Genomic DNA, 22,227 nt, shown 5'->3' on the forward strand with positions numbered 1-22,227 from the left:
CCTCCTACGACTACTACTAGACACCATGCTCTAAAAACTATTTTTTGCCCTCATTACACCTCTGTTACATACACTGTCAACATGCACGCATGATCACTTCACCCTTACTATAAACTACAGAAACTTCAGGAGTAAGGAGGGCGATCTTACCTTGAAAGGAAGGCGGCGGTGCTAACCTCCACGGTAACCTTCTTTCTTGCCTCCGACCGCTCACTCACCGAACGCCGATTGCTCTTCCACGTAGTGCAATTTTTGGAGGGAGAAACAGGGGGAGAGATTTTGATCGTCTTGGTGTTATGTGTATTGCGTGGGTGAGTTGTGCTTAGTTTCGAAAGGTTGGGGAGAAACGGCTGCGTTTTGGGCTCTGGGGACATATTTGTCCTCTTTTACAAAGCCTAGCCGACGTGGCAACCCGTTAAGGTCAGCTCAGCGCCACGGGGCCACGTCACTGTTTTCCGTCAACCTTAAACGGAGACACTCAAACGGAGAGGTCAAAATGTCTACTTTTTAACGGGGTCAGGGACATTTAAGTATTTCCTAATCCTCGGGGACGAAAATGTCCGCGGTAACAAAGGTCAGGGACGAAATTGTCCTTTACTCTAAACTTATGATTGGATGATAGGATACTACAAATTAATTTGATCTCTTAGATTCAGAGTTTGTTTGGTTGCTATTTTTAAAAAAAAATTTAAATGATATTTTTTATAAAATTTGTTATAAAAATAAAAATAATTTTATATTTGAACATCTCATATAAAAAGATCTTTTTATCTATCAATTATATTTTGGGTAAAATAAGATAAAAGTATTTTTTATTCATTTATATGTGAAAAATATCTTTTTTTTTAAAAAAAAATCTTTAAAAAAAGATGTAAATTATAACTTCTAAAAAAATATTTTTTATTTTTTTAATGCTTTTACTTTTATTATTAAAAATTTGTCAAAACACACTAAAAAATAAATTTTTTTCATTAAAAAATATATTTTTTTTATCGATTTAATGGCGCCAAATAAGCACTAATATTGAAATAGAATACTACTATATAATCAAGTCATTTTATTAATCAAATTTAATTAAGTTAGTCTAATAACTTATTATCATAATAAACATCAATCGAAAAAAATACGCATTAAATATATTAATTAAACTTAGGATAAACTATTAAAAAATATATTTAAATTATTTATCGTAAATAAAAATATCTTTAAATTTTTTTATTAATAAAAATATTTTTACATTATTTAAAAATTTGACAATAATATATATTTGTGAACTAAAACCTTCTATGTTAATAAAAAAATGGTAATGTGACAACATAACTTCTTATGTGATAAATTAGATTTTAACATTGACATGTGAACTATATCACATTTTTTCATTAAGGGAGCAGGTTTTTGTGAAGAACAAAATTCTTTTTTAAATTATATGCGCCAAAATGTTTTTTTGACTAAGAAAATCCATTCTTATCCGATAATGAATTATGAATTTGCATTACGTCTCACGAGGCCGGTGCCTTTAAAAGAAATATCATCACGTTTATGGCATACTTTTTGTGAACAATATTTGAAACAGAAAGAACAATTGTCAATGCAATTAATTAGTAGTATATGGAATTAAATTAGACATAAATTTGTTTATTAATGTTAGGTTAGTTACACGCCATCCACCCTCTAATATGAATTAACTTTATATATAGTTTATACTATATATTCTTCCTTCACTTAAAAGATTTTATGTAATATATATTTATTTAACATTTAAGAACACCTGTATTGAGACAAATAATTGAAATATATATTGTCACAATTGACAGCTTAAGATCATCGTGATCCTAATAAGTCATCAAATTTAAGATTAATTTATCAAATTGATCTTATCATGTTACTATTTGGAGTAAGACAAGATGTTCACAAACGAGAAACTTAGCCACGCAGCCTTCCGTTTATGCCTATACTTTTTCTTCGCATAAGTTTCGATAAACTTAATTTAAAAATATATAAGATAAAATATATTTTTTATTTCTGAGAGTTTAAAAAAATTTAAAATTTTATTTTATTTTAATTTAATCTAAAAATTTTTTATTTGTATTAAATCTATTTTTGATGATTAATTTTTTAAAAACGGTAAGATTAATCTAATAATAATTTTATAAGAACGATTTTGAATACAAATAAATCAAGTATAATTTTTATATATTATTGTTAGATTAATTTTAAATTTTTTAAAAATTTAATCGTCAATGATATATTTAATGTAAATAAAAAAAAATTAGAACAAAATTAAAATAAAATAAAATTTAAAAATATTTTTAAAATTTTTTTCACACTTCGGAATTAAAATATATACTTTCCTAATATATATATATAACTTGTTAAAGAAATGTTTGTATCGATAAAAAAATATTAAAACAAGTTGGAAACAATATTTAAATCTTGCTGGACCCAAATTCAATTTCCATTATGTTCAATTTGTTATGTTTGCAAATCATATACGTATATATGTTGAATGAATAATGTTGTGCATGGGAGTATACACATCTTTAGATTAAAAAAGTGGTAGTTCTTTTTTGTTTTATTTTTTTTACATATGGTATCTTTCGAATAGAATTCAGATTCATAACAAATTAATTTTTGAACGGTCAAATTGAAAAATATGATGAAAAAAAAATTGTTCAATCAACTTGAGAAAGTCGTATTATAAAATTGGAGGAAAGAAAAAATAGAAAAAAAAAAAAACACAAGACAAGGAAAGTAGTGTGAGACCCCTAGTAGTGATTAGAACAACAGCCCAAACCATGGTTGATCCTTTTGGGTCCACCATCCTAACCATATGCTTTAGGGTTTACTTTTATCCACACATTTACCAAATTATTTTTTCAACACTTTTATTTTTATTATTAAAAATTATCAAATACGTTAAAATTAAAAATAAAAATATCTTTTTTATTAAAAAAGATTTTTTTTTATCAAATTATATAATAACACCCAAACAAACATTCAGAATAATACTTTATTTAAAAATAAAATAGAATGTTAACTTCGATTCAAAATAAGACATGCTTTAATTGATAAAATACTTCTTCAAGCACTATATATAAAACAAACTTTCAAGAGCAAAGAGGTTATCAACTTTGTCACAAAATCTCTCTATTAGAGACAAAATTTCAGTTTTTAGTCAATTCCACTCTTACTATGATCTCTAAAACTCATGTATTATTATCTGTTTCAAGTTTAATTTATTCATTATATAAATAAAATTCTGAGTGGCATTGCATGTAGTTAGATCTTAATTATTTTATTAACATGTTATTTTCTCCTCCTTTTGGTGGGAAGAAATAGTGTAATGTGGTGGTGGCAACATATTATAAACTTCAGGTTTTTGGTTTGATTCTTAAAAGAATTAACTTCAATTCAAAGAAAAAGTTAAATATATGCTTAAAAGGGAATAATTAGATTTATTAAAAAAAAATAGAAAAAGACACTTTGAGTTTGAACCTTTTTTACTCTTAAAATCGCAATTTGCAAACTTAATAAATAGAAAATATTTTTAGTGAAGTATAAGAATTGTCTTTGAAAAATATATCCTTAGCAAAAGAGAAAATTATCTTTAAAATAAAAAGAAAAATTACTCATACATCCAAAAGGCTTACTTTACTTAACAAGTGCAGTTCTAAAAATTGGCATTCTAGTCATCGAGATCATATATATTCTCTCATGAATAATTTAAATTTTTATTCTTTTACAGATAAATTTACAGTACTATATATAATCTTTTATAAATAATTTTAATATATTCTTATAATATTTAAAATCAATATTTTAGTAGAGAGTAAAAAAATTAATTAATATCTAATGCAAAGTATAAATAAAAAAAATAAAAAATATTAATTACCTATAATTTTTCTAATAGGCTTTTGTATTTTTTTTTTGGTGTCTAGTTTTTTTGTAGTATTGTCTCAAGCATTTTTAGCTTTTATGATTCTTTATATTTTATTTATTTTAGCACTGTAGTTGAGTAAGGGCCTAAGGGGGGGCCAGGGGTGCTTACTTTTTCAGAATCCTATAGAGTGAGAGAAAGAGAGACAAGTTTTCTTTTTCTTTTGTTTGTATCATCACAAAACCAAGAAGATGCACAGGATTTTGCTGTGCTGAAGAATCAATCTTTGATTATTTGTAAGTCCTTAAACGGATATTATTATTATTATTAAGGGATCTTTATTTATGGCCTTCTTCTTCAATAGGTTTCTTTAGAATATTATTAATTTGTAAAAGAAGGATTTTTTATGATTAATGATTGATGGGTAAGAAGAAACCACAAAAGATTAAGGAAGCTGAAGCAGCATCATCATCAAAAGAAGCAATAATAGAGCAACAAGAAGAACAGCTACCTAGGAAAAGAGGACGACCAAGGAAGATTATTGTGAAAATGGAAGGTGGTGGTGGTGATGATGTGGAAGAGAAAAAAGCACAAGCAAGCATGGATATTATTATTAGCTCATCATCAATGGAACAAGAACAAGGCAAAGAGAACAAAGAAGAAGAAGCAGAAGTTCCTAAAGGAGGGATGGTGGTTCCTTCTAGAAGCAGAGCTAGGAGGAAAAGCAGACCAAGAAAGAGCAGTTAGTTTATGTATTTATAATTTATGATAATTAGTTCTTTTCGATAATTTTTTTTTCTTTTTCTATATTTCTTCTCTTCCTCTCCATAAAAGAATTTGATCCAAAAATAAAAAAGAAAAACAAAACTTATTTTAAGCACACAAAAACTAAATCTATGCTCCTAGACCTTATGTTTATTTGTTGCTCTGCCAGGGGATGACTGCACTAAACAAAATATGTTTAGTTGGGAACCAAAATGTCAGTCTAACATTCTTTAAAGACCAAAATAGATATATACTCTTTTTTTAAATTATAAAATTTAAAATTTGAATAAGATAAAAAAAGCCTCCAATTTATTTTATATTTTAACTTTGCCGCATAAAAAACAAAGAAAGCTGGGATACAATCTAGAATTTACAGATGTATGTCAATGCTTTTAAATTATATGCACCAAAAGGAATGCATGAACTAAGCTTCTAAATTATTGACATCTGATTTAGAAACGCAAGGCTTGGTTGTTCTCACATCAGTGTATCTAGTTTTAGAAACGTGCAATGATTTCAAGAGAATCTGATACATTAGAACTTAATGGAATAAGTGTTGATCCCGATGAAAGTGGTAAAGTAATACCTCTCAGAACAAGCTTCTTTGTGAGGATACACTGTGCTCAAAGCAAGCCGTTGATGAAGGCGGCAGAACAAAAAACATGTGAGTTCAGCGTTTGGGTTTTAAATTGCTGATACAAATTTTCACTATAGTAGTCTTAAACCATTAAAGTTCTCTAGTCACAAAAAAAAAAAACCATTAAAGTTCTCTGCTGTTTTCCCGTTCGCCATTACGAACCATTGTTCACAATAGCTTTTGACATGCGGAATTTGTAATTTCTACATTAGATCAATTACTTGTGTTTCCAAGCTAACTCTTAAGTAAGGGCAAAGTGAAACACAAAAATGGAGGCAAACACCAGACAGCAATGAACACTAAGATCAGAAATGGAGGTAGACCTCCTTACAAATGAAAAACGAAAAAAAAAAAAGTGATTAGTTGTTTGCCCATTAGCTGAGAAAAGACTATTTATGGCCTTCTTCTTCAATATGTTTTCTTAGAATATTATTAATTTGTAATATATATATATATATATATATATATATATGAGAAAAGACTGATTTTTTATGATTAATGATTGATGGGTAAGAAGAAACCGCAAAAGATTAAGCAGCTTTCATCAGTAGAAATAGCTGAAGCAGCATCATCATCAAAAGAAGCAATAATAGAGCAACAAGAAGAACAGCTACCTAGGAAAAGAGGAAGACCAAAGAAGATTATTGTGAAAATGGAAGGTGGTGGTGGTGGTGGTGATGTGGAAGAGAGAAAAGCACAAGCAAGCATGGATATTATTATTAGCTCATCATCAATGGAACAAGAACAAGGTAAAGAGAACAAAGAAGAAGAAGCACAAGTTCCTAAAGGAGGGGTGGTGGTTCCTTCTAGAAGCTGAGCTGAGCTAGGAGGAAAAGCAAACCAAGAAAGAGCAGTTAGCAGTTAGTTTATGTATTATACATGATTATTATTTATAATTTATGATACTTAGTTCTTTTCTTTATTTCAAAAAAAAAAAAAGATTGGTTCAATGGATAGTTATGTTTAGTTTTTTTAGGGATGATATCAAAAAGTGATATTATTATTGGAAATTAAACAAGAAGTTTCAGTTATCAAGACCAAACTCCTCTTCAAATATATATATAGAAGATTAATCTTTATCTATCTTGGAGGGTTCATAAGTATTCTAATCCTTGTTTGAATCATATATTATGTTATAGCCTATGAGTTCATAAATCTTATTAGCTGTAACTTTAATTGAAAACATGAACTTGAATGCTATATTTGAAGTTAACATCAAATTTATTGGGGTGGTGATGTTCCTCAAATGCTTTAATTTGAACTATCAATTACTTTGTGCATATATAATGATATATTGTGGTATATATTTTCTTAAATCTTTCAAACATGTCTTTTTCTTTATATTTATATCTGATTACTACTGTTCCTACCCTGGCCCAAGGATAAAGGCCCAGGTCCAAATAAAAGGCCTAATCCGAAGAATTAAGCCTAGCTAAGCACCGACCTTCATATAAGAAGTCGGTGTTGACCACGACTTACTCTAAAGAAGTCGGACATGAGATTAGCTGGCAGATAAACACTCATTCAAATGAGTAACCGCCCCTAAAATCTCTCTACCCGCTTCATCAAGCCATATCTTAACCTCCCTAAGATAAAGGGACGGTTAACACCCAAAAGATACGGCACTACTCTAACGGTGGTTATTGGCTCACCACTATAAATACACTGACACCCCTCAGGTATCTCTAAGCCCAATACTCTTTAGACCTGCTAACACCCTTGCTAACTTAGGCATCGGAGTGTCTTTGCAGGTACCACCCCCATCCATTCGCGCATACAAGTCGGAAGGAGACTCCAGCATACGAACCAGCTCGGAGACTACCATCCGCGGACGATTGGGCCAACTAGCGCCATCTATTCTATTAATCTCCAGTTACCCACCGTAACATTGGCACCGTTGCCGGGGACCTGAGAGATCATCCATCGATGGCGGACAGATCCCACGAAGAAGGCCATGTGGAGACAGATTCTGAACAAGAGAATCTGGACACAGGCAATAACGATGTGGACCTCGCCCTCCACCAGGAAGTTGACAATCAGCATAGAGAGGGCACCTCCGGGGTAAAAAACCCGAAGGTAAACTCCTCAGAAGGGCGCGAGTAAGAAAAAGGAGGACCATCCCACGTAACTGAACTCATAGGGTTAGTCCACAGCCGCCTGGAACAGTTAGAACAAGAGCGGGAGCGGCAAAAGGAAACTGAAAAGAGCCTAAAAGAGGAGATGGAACGACGAAAAGAGTTGGAAAGAAAACTCTTAAAGTTAGAATCCTCCCTCAAAGGTCGTAACTCCCGTGATGAACAAGAAGAACTACCTTTAGATGGGGAGGATCCTTTTAGCGAGGACATAATGAGAGCAAAGGTTCCGAGGAACTTTAAAAGCCCTGACATGGACCTCTACGATGAAACCACGGATCCAAAGCATCACCTGAGTAACTTCAAAAGTCGGATGTACCTAGCCGATGCTTCCGACGCTACGCGATGCAAAGCTTTTCCGACCACTCTATCAAAAGCAGCAATGAAGTGGTTCGATAGCCTCCCCCCGAGGTCGGTTACTAGCTTTGAAGACCTCTCAAGGAAGTTTCTGATGAGGTTCTCAATCCAGAAAGACAAAGTGAAACATGCACCGAGCCTCCTGGGAATAAAACAGGAAGTCGGAGAACCTCTACGAACCTATATGGAAAGGTTCAACAAAGCATGTTTGGAGATTCAAGACCTGCCCACAGAGGCAGTCATAATGGGGTTAGTCAATGGACTCAGAGAAGGTCCCTTCTCACAGTCCATATCTAAAAGACACCCCGTTTCTCTAAGTGATGTACAAGAAAGAGCTGAAAAGTACATCAATATGGAGGAAAATGCCAAATTAAGAGACCTGAGCTGGCGACCTAGGGCCCCTCCCTCAACAAAAGAGAGGGAAAGGGAAACCAAGAAAAAGGAAGAACTCGGTCTCGAAAGGCCAAGGAAATATCACTCTTATACTCCCCTGAAAGTTTCTATAGTGGATGTATACAGAGAGATTTGCAACACTGAAAGACTGCCACCCCCTAGACCCATTAAAAATAAAAAAGGGGGGAGCCGCAGCGATTACTGCGAGTACCATAAAATATATGGTCACTCCACAAACGACTGCTACGACCTCAAGAATGTGATAGAAAAGCTGGCTAGAGAAGGTCGGCTTGATAGATATCTCATAGAAAGGTCGGACAGTCATGGAAAAAGAAAGCGAGATGATATGGATAGAAGAGACCCACCACCGCAGACTCCAGAGAGGCATATCCACATGATCTCAGGAGGGTTTGCAGGAGGGGGACTTACCAAATCCTCTCGCAAAAGACATCTCAAAAGAGTCTACCAGGTCGGGGAGGAGACACCCGACCTTCCCACCATTTCATTCACAAAAGAAAATGGGCAAGGAATAATCCCTGGACACAATGATCCAGTGGTAATAAATATGATCCTAGCAAATGCCCATCTCCACAGAACCCTAGTAGACCAAGGAAGCTCGGCGGACATTCTTTTCAAGCCTGCTTTCGACAAGCTAGGGTTAGATGAGAGAGAGCTAAGAGCCTATCCCGACACCCTATATGGATTAGGGGACACGCCAATAAAACCACTAGGATTTTTGCCCCTTCACACCACTTTTGGAAAAGGGGAAAAATCAAAGACTCTGAGCATAGACTTCATAGTCATTGATGTGGGGTTAGCTTATAATGCTTTAATCGGCAGAACTACCCTTAATCGGCTCGGAGCGGTGGTATCCACTCCCCACCTCTGCATGAAATTCTCGACCTCAGCGGGAATAGCAACGGTGAGGGGAGATAAAAAATTGGCGAGGAAATGCTACAATGAAAGCCTAAATCTGAGAGGAAAGAACAGAGAAGTTCACACAATAGAGCTCGGCGGTACAAGAGCCAGAGAAGAGCTGCGACCACAACTGGGAGGAAAAACCGAGGAGATACAGGTCGGTAAAGAGGAAGGGAAAAACACTTATATAGGAGCCAACCTAGGGGAAACTCTAAAACAAGAGTTGGCTAAACTCCTAAGAGATAATTCCGACCTCTTCGCCTGGAAGGCCTCTGACATGCCTGGGATTGACCCCGAGCTCATGTCCCACAAGCTCTCGGTTCATCCAGGGTCCCGACCTGTACAACAAAGAAGACGCAAGCTCGGCCCAGAACGAGCCCTAATAGTAGAAGAGCAAGTACAGGCACTCCTGGAAGCCGGCTTTATCAGAGAGGTCAAGTACCCAACATGGCTAGCCAATGTAGTGCTAGTCAAAAAACAGAATGGCAAATGGAGAATGTGTGTCGACTATACCGACCTAAATAAGGCATGTCCTAAGGACCCTTATCCCCTACCAAGTATTGATACCCTAGTGGATTCCAGCTCGGGGTACCAATACTTATCATTCATGGATGCCTACTCGGGATATAATCAAATCCCGATGTATGAGCCAGACCAGGAGAAAACATCATTCATCACACCCAGAGCTAACTTTTGCTACGTGGTCATGCCATTCGGATTGAAGAATGCAGGAGCCACATATCAAAGGTTGATGAATAAAGTGTTTTCCCCTCACCTGGGGAGCCTAATGGAAGTATACGTCGACGACATGCTAGTGAAAACCAAGAAGGAAGTCGACCTCTTGTCTGACCTCTCACAAGTCTTCGACACCATAAGGCTGCATGGGATGAGACTAAATCCCGCAAAGTGCGCCTTCGCGGTGGAGGCAGGAAAATTTCTAGGATTTATGCTAACACAAAGAGGGATTGAGGCCAATCCCAATAAATGTAGAGCCATCCTAGAAATGAAAAGCCCGACTTGTTTGAGAGAAGTCCAGCAGCTCAATGGCCGACTTGCAGCCCTCTCCAGATTTTTGGCAGGATCGGCACTAAAATCCCTTCCACTATTTTCCTTATTAAGAAAGGGATGCCAATTCGAATGGACTCCGGAATGCGAGGAGGTGTTCCAAGAGTTCAAAAAGTTTTTAAGCCAACCTCCTATCATAACCCGACCAGTACCGGGGAAAGACCTCGTTCTGTACTTATTCGTGGCAAACAGGGCTGTCTCGTCAGCCCTGATAAAAGAAGACGAGGTCGGACAACATCCAGTCTACTTTATCAGTAAAGTCCTACAAGGCCCTGAACTAAGGTACCACAAACTAGAAAAGTTTGCCTACTCCTTAGTAATAGCCTCACGAAGGCTACGACCTTACTTTCAAGCTCACACAATAAGAGTCCGTACGAACCAACCCATGAAGCAAATCCTCCAAAAGACGGATGTTGCAGGGAGAATGGTTCAATGGGCAATAGAGCTCTCCGAGTTCGATTTGAGATATGAAACTCGGACAGCAATTAAAGCCCAGTGCCTCGCCGACTTCGTGGCAGAATACGCAGGGGATCAAGAGGAAAAGCCGACTACATGAGAACTCTATGTAGACGGATCCTCCAACAAAACGGGAAGCGGCGCAGGCATAATATTGGTAGATGAAAGAGGAACCCAGATAGAGGTTTCCTTAAAATTTGAATTCCCGGCTTCAAATAATCAGGCAGAATATGAAGCCTTGATCGCCGGACTAAAGTTGGCAGAAGAAGTCGGTGCTACAAAGGTGATGATATACAGCGACTCACAGGTGGTGACCTTCCAGATAAGTGGAGAATATCAGGCAAAGGACCCAAACATGAAGAAGTACTTGGACAAAACTCTGGAACACCTTGGGCGCTTTGCAGAAACCGAGGTCAAATACATAACTCGGGATCTAAACAGTAGATCGGATGCCCTATCCAAATTAGCAAGTACCAAACCAGGAGGGAACAACAGAAGCCTGATTCAAGAAACCCTCCAGGAGCCCTCAGTAGCAAAAATAGAAGACAAACATGAAGTACTTGAGGTAGTCGGTCTAGACCTCGGATGGATGAACTCCCTAGTCGAATACATGAAATTTGACGTCCTCCCTAAAGAGGAAAAAGAAGCTAAAAAGATCCGAAGGGAAGCACAACACTACACCTTGGTAAGAAATATCCTCTACAGAAGGGGGATATCGACACCGTTGTTAAAATGCGTACCGACCTCAAGAACCGCCGAGGTACTGGAGGAAGTACATAGTGGTATCTGCGGAAACCATCTCGGAGCAAGGTCACTAGCCAGGAAAGTAATCCGAGCTGGATTCTACTGGCCGACGTTACAGAAAGATGCCACAGAATTTGTGAAAAAGTGTCAACCATGTCAGATGCATGCAAATTTCCACGTAGCTCCACCAGAAGAGCTCATCAGTATCACTTCTCCATGGCCTTTTGCAAAATGGGGAATGGATTTGTTAGGTCCTTTTCCCCAAGCGCCAGGACAAGTCAAATACCTGATCGTGGGGATAGATTACTTCACAAAGTGGATAGAAGCAGAACCATTGGCCACCATCACCGCTCAAAGAAGTCGCAGGTTTCTCTACAAAAATATCATCACAAGATATGGGATACCTTATTCCATTACTACAGATAACGGAACCCAATTCACCGACGCTACCTTCAGAAGCTTAGTAGCCAGTATGAAAATCAAACATCAGTTCACCTCGGTGGAGCACCCACAAGCCAATGGGCAAGCCGAGGCAGCCAACAAAGTCATACTGGCAGGGCTAAAAAAGAGATTGCAGGAAGCAAAAGGAGCTTGGGCTGAAGAGCTCCCTCAGGTGCTATGGGCTTATAGGACAACTCCCCAGTCCGCCACAGGAGAAACACCTTTTTCGACTAGTTTATGGCGTAGAAGCCATGATACCAATAGAAATCAATGAGCAAAGCCTAAGGGTAATTCTCCATGATGAGGTCGGAAACATACGGGGACACAAAGAGGAGCTCGACTTGCTCCCCGAAGTCCGAGAAGATGCCCGGATAAGAGAAGCAGCATTGAAACAAAGGATGACTACAAGGTACAACAAAAAATTCATTCAAAGAACGTTTGCCCCGGATGACTTGGTCTTAATCAGAAACGACATTGGAGTCAACAAATCAGGAGAAGGAAAGCTCGCCGCAAATTGGAAGGGACCATACAAAGTCAATGAAGTTTTAGGAAAAGGTTATTATAAATTAACCGACCTGAACGGCACTGAATTACCAAGGTCGTGGCATGCTTGTAATATGAAAAGGTACTACAGTTAAAAGCGAACTCTACTCCCTGATGTACTCTTCTCCCAACTTCATGATTTTTTCCCAAAATTAAAGGATTTTTTCTGGAGAAGGGTTTTTAACGAGGCATCATAATAGAAGCTAAGGGAAAATAGGCTATAAAAACCCTTAGTAGCAAGAAGGTACCTCTCCAATAAATAAAGATCTTTTTCATCTACAATATCTCTTATAAAATCCTTTTTATTTTTTTTCTAAGTCTTTCTACGAAACGCGCCGACTTAAGTTCGACAAAACATGAAAATCCCATGAACCGACCTAGATGGTCGTCAGGATAAAACGACGAGGTACAAGTCGGTGTAAAGAGGTTATATGAGTTGATCGTAAAAACTCGGGAACAATCCGACTCATAAGTCGAAATGAGAACCCGAGTAGAAAAGCTCGGAAATACTCCGACCCGAAGATCGGAGCGAAGAACCGAGTAGAAGAAAAACGCATCGCAAAAATAACCTAAGTCATAAGAACTCGCTAAAACAAAGTCGAGTATAGGGGATAACAAAAAGAGATTGGAAAACCTAGGAAAAAGTTTAAAGGCTGTCCCAAAAGTCCTTGAACAAAAAGCTCAGAAAAACAAACAAGCCGAAAGGAAAGGTTTTCAAGAAAAGATCAAGGAGACTTCAAAAAACCAAAAAGCATACACGCATAAGGTAATCTAAACCCTTATCCAAAAAGGGTATCCATTTTGTTAACTTAAAAACCCTTATCAAAAATGATATTTTTTAATATTTTGTTTACGGCCTGGGAAGGCCAAAAGAAATTGTTCAACCAACACCACCAAAAACAAATAAATAAAGAGTTTAAAAACCGGGGGGGGCCCCAGGCCGGACCCCCAAATAGCCATAGATCATTTTTTAGGAAGAAGAGTAGACGGATCACCACCACCGGAGTCAGGAGGAGCGCCACCAGAAGCATCCATGGGAGATGAAGAGGTCGGAGGAACTGCTGAAGAACTCGGAGCGTCTTTAGAACGAGGAGGAGACTCAATAATCCTCTGCCCCCGAGTCTTCAACTCTGACTCAGAAATGACTACGGGGGCAGAGGATCTACAATGGCACCATCAATAACAACTTTGTCAGGATGTAAAGGAGAAAGATCCAAGTCGGGAGCAATAACTCTAACATGCTCCAGAAAGATCCTCCAAGACTCATCGGCGCCATCAACAATAGAGTCCTCCAACTCATCATATGCTTTCCAAGAGTTCAACAGCTCAGTCTTCACAGACACAAGATCTTTGAATAAGCTTTGATAGCTGGCCTGTGCTGTTTTCCTCAGATCCATCTCCATGTTGCATTGGGCCTGCAAAACCTTCCCTTTCTCCCGAAGGGTATCTCTTTCCTCCCTTAGCTTGGCGATTTCCTTCCTCAACTCTCCCTCATGCTCTTGATATGCACGAAGCCTTCCTTCCAGCTCCTCGACCCTCGAGGTCATCCCTAAGGAGCTGAGAGGAGCCTTCTCGAAAATATCTAAGAGCTTGCCACAGAACCCCACCGCTTTAAGACTCTCCTCGATCATAGTGGTAAGGTGGCTCCGAACAGACATATCATCCATGCCTATACGAGCATGAGGATAGATATTCTTTCGGACGAATGCAAGAGCATCCGCCTTAACCTCACCAGAAGAACTAGACTCTAAAGTCTTGCACTTCTTGGGATCAGGGGAAGGTCGGACGACGGGGGGCGGCTGAGAGGGTGCTGAAGAAGAAATCACCATGGGATTGGAAAGAGTCCCAACGTTCCGAGGAGGAGGAGGAGGAGAGATAACCCTGGCACCACCAGCTCGAGCGCGAGACTTAGCTTTAGCCTCCTGGACCCTCTGGAAAGATTCTTGAGCATTTGTCTTTGCCATTTCTGAAAAAGAAAACAATAGCTAAAGAATCAGTCAAGTCGGAATTATCAGTTAACAAGTCGGGAATCTAACAGACGAGAGAAAACTACCTAGCTGTGATTGGATAAAGGCCGAAGACCCTTGGAGAAACTTTTTAGTATCCAAATATGGGGCCCTCCCCCACACTTCTTGGAGGAACCCCACAACGGCAGCCTCTACTTCATCCAGGTCATTCAGACCATATTTCTCACAAGGGGAGGCCTCCAACCAGTATAAGGGAAAGCGAGGAGAAGAATTATCATCTAGAAAAAAGGGGTGATGACCCTCTACAGCTTGCACTTTGAAAAAGAAATTTTTAAAGTCATGAAAAGATTCATCAAAAAGGGTAAAAATCCTCCGACCTTGTATGGCTCGGAAGGAAACCCATTGTTGTTTATTGTTCAGTCCACTAAAAGGCTTGGTCATATGAAAAAGATGGAAAAAGATTTTCAGAGAAGTCGGGAAATCCAGAGCATGGCTAATAAATTGATAAATTTTCAAGAAACCCCAGGAGTTGGGGTGAAGTTGGGTAGGGGCAACCCGACAATACTGCAGAACAGACACCTCAAAATCTGAAAAGGGTAGAAAGACGCCCAGGCGGGTGATCATGCACTCATACATAAAGAAGAAATGGGGAGCCGTTTCGTTGGCTCTCTCATGACAAACTCGGTTCTCTGAACCAGGGACAAGCAATTCATACTTAGGCTCATCCTCATCCGAAGTACAGAGCCGGTGGTGGGTGCGAAGATGAGTAATAAACTCCGCATCAACCAACGGCTCCTCCCCTAGAACAGTAACATCGACCCAGTCTACGGAGGCCATTTTCTTTCTCTAAGGAAAAATGAGGAAACCTACAAAGGAAAAAAGAAAAGAAAAAATAAAAAACAAAGGTCTCTAGAGAGGAGAAAAAGGAACCAAGCCAAAGTCCACAAACCTATTTCTCTACAAAGTAAAGTCATACAAAAAGCGCGAAGAAGAAAAAAGAAACTAACCTCTTTCCGAAAATGAAGGTTGTAAGAAGTAGAAGTCTCCGAACGCAAGAATGCAGCACGATCAAAGAAAGAAGAAGTTTGAAAGATTGCAGAAACGGAAAAATAAAAGAGAGGGAAAGTATTTATAAACATGCTAAGGGGCATAATGGTAAAAACGGAGCAGTCATTAATGAGAGTGCACCGTTACCAAAGCCATCAATCCCTAAATGCACCTATAACGGACACGACGCTTGAATAGACGTAACTGTCAGAAACAAAAGGTCGCAAAAATCACGTCGGTTTAAAAACCCGTGTTTCCTCCAAGAAAGTCGGCTACGAACCCGAGTTAAATACTTAAACCCAAGCCCTAAAGAGATCTTGGGCTCAAGTAGGGGCACTGTTCTTACCCTGGCCCAAGGATAAAGGCCCAGGTCCAAATAAAAGGCCTAATCCGAAGAATTAAGCCTAGCTAAGCACCGACCTTCATATAAGAAGTCGGTGTTGACCACGACTTACTCTAAAGAAGTCGGACATGAGATTAGCTGGTAGATAAACACTCATTCAAATGAGTAACCGCCCCTAAAATCTCTCTACCCGCTTCATCAAGCCATATCTTAACCTCCCTAAGATAAAGGGACGGTTAACACCCAAAAGATACGGCACTACTCCAACGGTGGTTATTGGCTCACCACTATAAATACACTGACACCCCTCAGGTATCTCTAAGCTCAATACTCTTTAGACCTGCTAACACCCTTGCTAACTTAGGCATCGGAGTGTCTTTGCAGGTACCACCCCCCATCCATTCGCGCATACAAGTCGAAAGGAGACTTCAGCATACGAACCAGCTCGGAGACTACCATCCGCGGACGATTGGGCCAACTAGCGCCATCTATTCTATTAATCTCCGGTTACCCACCGTAACAACTACCATGTCTTGGCCTCATTAGTTTGATGTTTGCATACATATTAATAATTGATTATGGGGATTCAATTTGATTGCTACTAGTGTCAATTCTTGGAATCATCTTCAAAATATTTAAATATTACTTATATATATATATAGACACAAAAAGAGACACACACACTTTATGATTGTTTTAGTTTCTTGACTTTGAGGGATGATTGATTACAAAATAATATATATGAGAACTTGAGGAAAGTAGAGAGAAATTATCAATTGAAATTAAAGAAGAGAGAGGATATGAATATATTTTTTTGGTTAGGTAGGGTTGGCTCTATAATATAAAACATGATAATATTTCATTCTATCATAAGTCATATCTATAACAGATAATTTAATTCTCATATAATACAACATTGCATAATATATTATATCCAATAAGGACATATGGTATATGTATTAAGGCTTAAATATATAGTACGAGAAATATGAAAGTAATGAAGAACTCAGAAATTGATTGAAGTTTTAATTGTGTAATTCTCAGTTTATCAATTCTTATGCACATAGGGGTTTGAGAGAAATTTGTAAAGAAAAAACACTGTGCCAACTAAAGCTTTTCTCTACGGTAATGCTACAGTTGTTGTGTCTCCTGCAAGCTCATGTTCTCCAATGCCAAATTTGGTGCCCTCTAAGGTTGCGGCATTGGCCACAAGATTTCCATCTTTAATCTTGACGGGGCTAACCTCAGAGAGAAGGTCTAAGCATGGTGCTGGTATTTCACATACCCCTTGAAGCAGGGAGTGAGCATTAGAATACCCTAAAACAAATTGTTGAGTGACATCACTCGATGGATCATAAGCTAAAGGAGGCCCAGATGTCGACGGATAATAAGCTGAAACCTGCATCATCTCAATCAAACAATTTAACAAATCAAGATTGACATCAATCAATTGTACTAAGAAAAGATCAACTGAAACGGTAGATGATCATACATACAGGATATCCAGATAATGATGGTTCATCAGGTTGGGGAACACGAAACTTCAATTCCAAGTCGAGAAACTGAAAATCTAGGACATGGATGTAGTATCGTGACACGTCAATGGTGCCAGATGCCTTGCGAGACTCAAACATGGCCAGTTGATGGAACCAATACGAAGCATCCTTTAAGGCGTCCATGGCAAGGCGACGGCCTTGGACGGTGGTGAGATCGCAGGAGAGAGCAATGTAGGTGCAGAGGGCTCCCAGGTTGAAGAGAACAGAGGCCTTCTCCAAATGGATGTTATGCTGAGAAGAGTGCTGTTGAGGGTTGATGGCATTGTACCAAACAAAGATAGGTGGGTTGGGTGAGGCATTCATAGGGAAGACAGGCTCAATCATGCAAAGGCATTTGTAATAACGCATGAGGCAGTCACGGCGAAGGGGTAGCGAAAGGTCATCACGCAGCATCTCATTGCGCAATTTGTGTAGCATTTCCAGAAGGCCATCTACTCTCTCTGCCACACTCTCAGAGTATTTGAGGACAAAGTAACTGCGCAGGGACTCATAGAGATTCAAGGGCTCACTCTTCTTCAAAGGAATGAATGCAAGAATATCTGATGACAAAGAAGACAAGGAAGATGAGAGGATTGCCGAATCTGTTGGATAAGGAGGAGGCATGTCCCATGGGTAAGCCACCAGCTTTCCATACTTCATCATCTTGAAAGGATTGTACTCCGAGAGGTTGAGGTCAATGTACCTTTGTTTTCGTGTTCGTTTTCGTTCTCCGTACATCAGCTTGTGTTTCTTCGAGGGCCTGCAGCAAATCCCTCTAACTAATATCTCAGGGATACATTCTGCATCATGATCAAGAGCACAAGATTCGACCTTTGAGTATACTCCAGGTCGCTCGGATTCGGGTAGGATGGATGATTGCCTCTGACGAGCCTCTGCCTGAAAGAATCTCTTCTTCTGGTAAAGATGAGTTACCCAGGTTGGGTCAAAAGAGCGGACATGTTTCCGTGCAGCCGAATCAGTAGGTATCAGTGCATATGCTCTACGATAAAGCTTATAAACCTAAACATCATCATCATCAATTCATCATCATTAGAATGAAGAATAAATGTAAAATCAATCAAGAGTGAAGACTGACCGATATAAACGATAGGGCACATCGGTGTTGTTGGAGAGCGTAACTGGCGTCGTTGTTGTTCAGTTCTTCCCGTAATTCCAGCTCGGAAGCCTGAGCGGAGAAGAGGCGCTGCAGAAACTCCGCGAAGACGAGAGTCAAATCGAGGGTGGCGACCACGTCCTTGGCAAAAACCTGCCAGAGTTGGAGGAAGAAATTGGCGGCAACTTTGAAGGCTTCCATTGCAAGGTGACGGCCAAGGGCGGTGGTACGGTCGCAGGAGGCAGCAATCTGGCTGTAGATGGCTCCGAGGTTGAAGACAACAGCGGCCTTCTCCAATTGGATGGCGCTGCGCTGTGAGGAGACCCCATCCTGATGGTCAGGGTTGAAGGCGTCGTACCAGACAAAGAGAATGGGGTCGGCGTCGGAGGAGAGAGAGGTGAAGAGTGACTCAACCATGGAAAGGCATTTGAAGTAGTGGAGGAGGCAGTCACGTTGCATGGGAAGGGAGAGGTCCGCTCTAGGCTCCACCATGTCCCGGCGGCATTTGTTTAGGGTTTGGAGAACGCTTTCAACTTTTTGTGCATCGCTCTCGGAGTATTTTGAGGCTACCAACTTACGTAACGGCAGGTACAGCTCCACCGGATCAGTCTTCTTCAGTGGGATTGACAGCACCCGATCATTGTTGTTCATGGCGGCGTCGAATTATGATACGATTAGGAATCACTGAAATGGAATTGGATATGGATATGCAAATTCCGCACCCCTCCCGTCCCCCTTTTAACTTTGCCGCATAAAAAAGTGCCTTGTGTTTAGCGTATTTATCTCTTCTAATAAGTTGTTAAGGAGACCTAACCTCCCTCAAATCTGATGAGTGTTGACAAATCAAGTTTGGAATTTAAAGCAAAGTATTAAGGATAAATGATAGGTCGATAATCAATTCCTCTGCATTTCCCCCGTTTTCATTCCATAATCCTTCTGCAGTAAGGTCGTCTGTAAAAAACAAAGAAAGCAGGGATACAATCTAGAGTTTACAGATGTCAATGCTTCTAAATTATATGCACCATGACCACAAATTGCAGTAATAGAGGTACTGATTTAGAAACGCAAGGCTTGGATTCGTGTGGCATTGGTTGTTCAAATGCAATGATTTCTAGTTTTCTACAGAGAATAAGTAATCTTCTGAAGTGGATAAGCAGTTGAGCAAGTATCAATGCCATGAAGCTTGCAAGGATGTTGTCCCGATTCATCAAGTTAGTGAAAATCTAATAAATATCTTCATTCTTCACTCAATTCTATTCTTTACCAAATAAATTTTTGGAAGTGTCACATCCCACAGCATCTATAAAAAGATACATTTGAAAAACCAAAAGCTCATGAGCTTTCATCATTTTTTTTTTTTTTGTGTTTTATAAGTCAAAAGTATTCAAAGAATATGGTAACCTTTTGTTGAGTACTTTAGTCTCTGTTTTATTTTCTTAGTTTTCTACTGTAATAAGATTTACGTTTAATGTGTCGAGCTCTCTTTTTTAAAAAAAAAACAAAAAAAACAAAAAAACAAAAAAACAGAAAAACAAAAAAAAACAAAAACCTTCTCTTAGTTTAAATTAAAAACTTACCTATTTAAATTAGAACATATTCTCTGACCCAAAAATGAAAAAAAAAAAATAAAACACGATTAAATATTTTATGATATATCTTGTAAAAAATAAGTGTCCTATGAGTGGAGTCTTTTCATTAGAAAATATTAACGTATTCAAAATTTCAATTATTTTTTTTTTTGTGTCAAAATTTTCAATTATCTGAACTTATTATAGACCTGATGTAAAAACTTTGTCGTCATATATTATATGTGTTTCAATTCCAAAATTCCCCAACAAAATTCTAGCTTTTTGTCTTATTCTTATTGGCCGGAATATTCTGTGTACCCAATCAAAATCCAAGATAGTCAACCAAATCATACATAGGTAACATAATAACATCTTGTATTCTATTTATTAAATTAGATTAAAGGTCTGATTAAGAGTTCAAATGGAAAAATTAACTCTTGCATCATCTTATTCACAAAATTGAGCATCGTCAGCTAAGAGAGAACCGAATTACTGAGTTGGTAGATCCGTAAAAGAGTTTTAAAATTACAAGTAAGAAGACAGCCCTAGCTCAATTGATAAAACCATATGCTTTTTAATATGCTGCACCTAGGTTCAAATCTTGGTGAATGTGCCAAGTGTTGAATATGAGCCTTTTAGTGTTGTATGGGTGTGTGTAGCGTGAGTGTGTTGTGATACCTAAGATTGGAGGTTATCCAATCTATCTGACCACAAAAAAAAAATAGGTAAGACGGCCTTACTAAAAGACTATTGTCTAGGAACTGCAGTGAAAAATGAAAACCCTAATACTGCAAGTAGAGCAAGAAGTTCTACAAGAATGTGAGCCGGATGCTCAATGATTACTGGCATTTCCAGATTATTATTTACCGCCACGTGTCTAGAAGGAATCAACTCGATATTCCAAAAGGGGCGAGCCATAGCCAAAAGATCGCGTCTAGAAGAAGAGGCACCATAGCCTTGCACCCACAAGTACCTAAGATAAGGCGCATTGCAGCAATGGCTAGTGCACGCTCACTGAAAAAGGAACAGCCTCTCATTTCGGGTTTCTGGAGATTCGGACAGCCCTCTATCAGACTGTCCGACATAGCCAAGTAACATCCATCTGACATTTTGGCTGTATTGCCCAATGTAGCCAGCGACGCTGGTCGGTAAAACCCCGGGTTGGAGAAAAAGAGCAAATCTTCTAAAGCTTGGTTTACTTGTATAGTTTCATGTTACACAAATGCTTAAACCTAGTGTCAATATGATTGCTTGCTACACAAGGTCATGTATTTGGTCCTAGTTTATGGTATCTTTTGCTAGGTTTAGTAAGGTTTGCAATTTCCATGCACTACTTAAACAAATAAATCAGAAATAGACACAATAGATTGTGTTAATAAAGACAAGCATATAACATAGCGTGTGAAAGAGTAGTGACCACTTTTCTATAAATTTTAGATAGAAATGGCCCACCGTGCAATTTGTACATCGAGGGCCATAAATATTGCACTAAAACTTTTCCTCCATCAAGGGTTTATTCTGTCCAATCCATTTCTATATTGTTTTGCTTGTTTTATCACTCTCGATATATTGAGAATGACTAATAAATGAGTTTAAGTATAGACCACCATTTACAAAGACATGCTTCTTAGATTTTGAGTGTTTCAGTCAAAAAAAGAAAAAAAATCTCAATCCTGTGAAAACTAAAAGCAGTATGATTACCAATTGAATCATTTTACACAGTTTTCAAAGAATTTAATTTTGATTGTCTAATAGTATGAAATATTTTTCACAAATCACAGTCATCTAATTTTATCTATTTTTCAAGGATCAAGATCCTCCAAGGTAAAAAATTAGTAAAGTGGTAAAATGAAGAGTTAATCACTCTTAAATTAAGATAGTATGGTACACATTTCATGAAGTTACAAAATCAACGGTGATTAACCCCTAACTTTACTACTTTATCAATTTTCTCACTTTAAAGGATATAAATTTGTTTTTTAATAACTATTTATGTGAAAAATAGTTATTTTTACTAATGTAATATGAAAATCAAATCCTTTTCCAAAATATTAAAGGAAGAAATAAATGGCAACAATGTTTTTTAATCTTATAAAATAACCAATTCTTACTTGGTAGTTAGAAAGATAAATCATTTCCCAATTACCCCCATAAGAATTTAAGTGAAAAGCAAACATGGAGATTACAAATTAGTCTTATAAACAATTCAAAAATTCAAACAACTCAAACATGGGAAGAGAGCTTGTGCTCGTGAATTTACTGCCCTTAATTGGGGAGGGTAGTTATTGTTATGAGTACTAAAAAAGACAAAATAATTTATATTCG

General features: G+C 38.1%; 1 protein-coding gene and 1 long non-coding RNA gene across 2 annotated transcripts; one reads left to right on the top strand and one right to left on the bottom strand.

Moving 5' to 3' along the window:
- Window positions 1-4,017: 4,017 nt before the first annotated feature.
- LOC140179751 (uncharacterized) lies at window positions 4,018-5,895 on the top strand. The gene is made up of 2 exons (XR_011873594.1): window positions 4,018-5,306; window positions 5,797-5,895. It is a non-coding gene; the product is annotated as an uncharacterized lncRNA (long non-coding RNA).
- A 10,779-nt stretch (window positions 5,896-16,674) lies between these two features.
- On the bottom strand, window positions 16,675-19,965 carry LOC140179753 (uncharacterized). Its single transcript, XM_072219497.1, has 3 exons — window positions 18,317-19,965; window positions 17,182-18,240; window positions 16,675-17,084 (listed from the first exon to the last, which is right to left on the bottom strand). Exons 1-3 carry the CDS (start codon window positions 18,983-18,985, stop codon window positions 16,806-16,808), a joined length of 2,007 nt encoding a protein of 668 aa, XP_072075598.1. The 5' UTR covers window positions 18,986-19,965; the 3' UTR covers window positions 16,675-16,805.
- Window positions 19,966-22,227: the final 2,262 nt, after the last annotated feature.

This window comes from Arachis hypogaea, chromosome 16, assembly GCF_003086295.3.
Source record: "Arachis hypogaea cultivar Tifrunner chromosome 16, arahy.Tifrunner.gnm2.J5K5, whole genome shotgun sequence".
Taxonomy (NCBI): domain Eukaryota; kingdom Viridiplantae; phylum Streptophyta; class Magnoliopsida; order Fabales; family Fabaceae; genus Arachis; species Arachis hypogaea.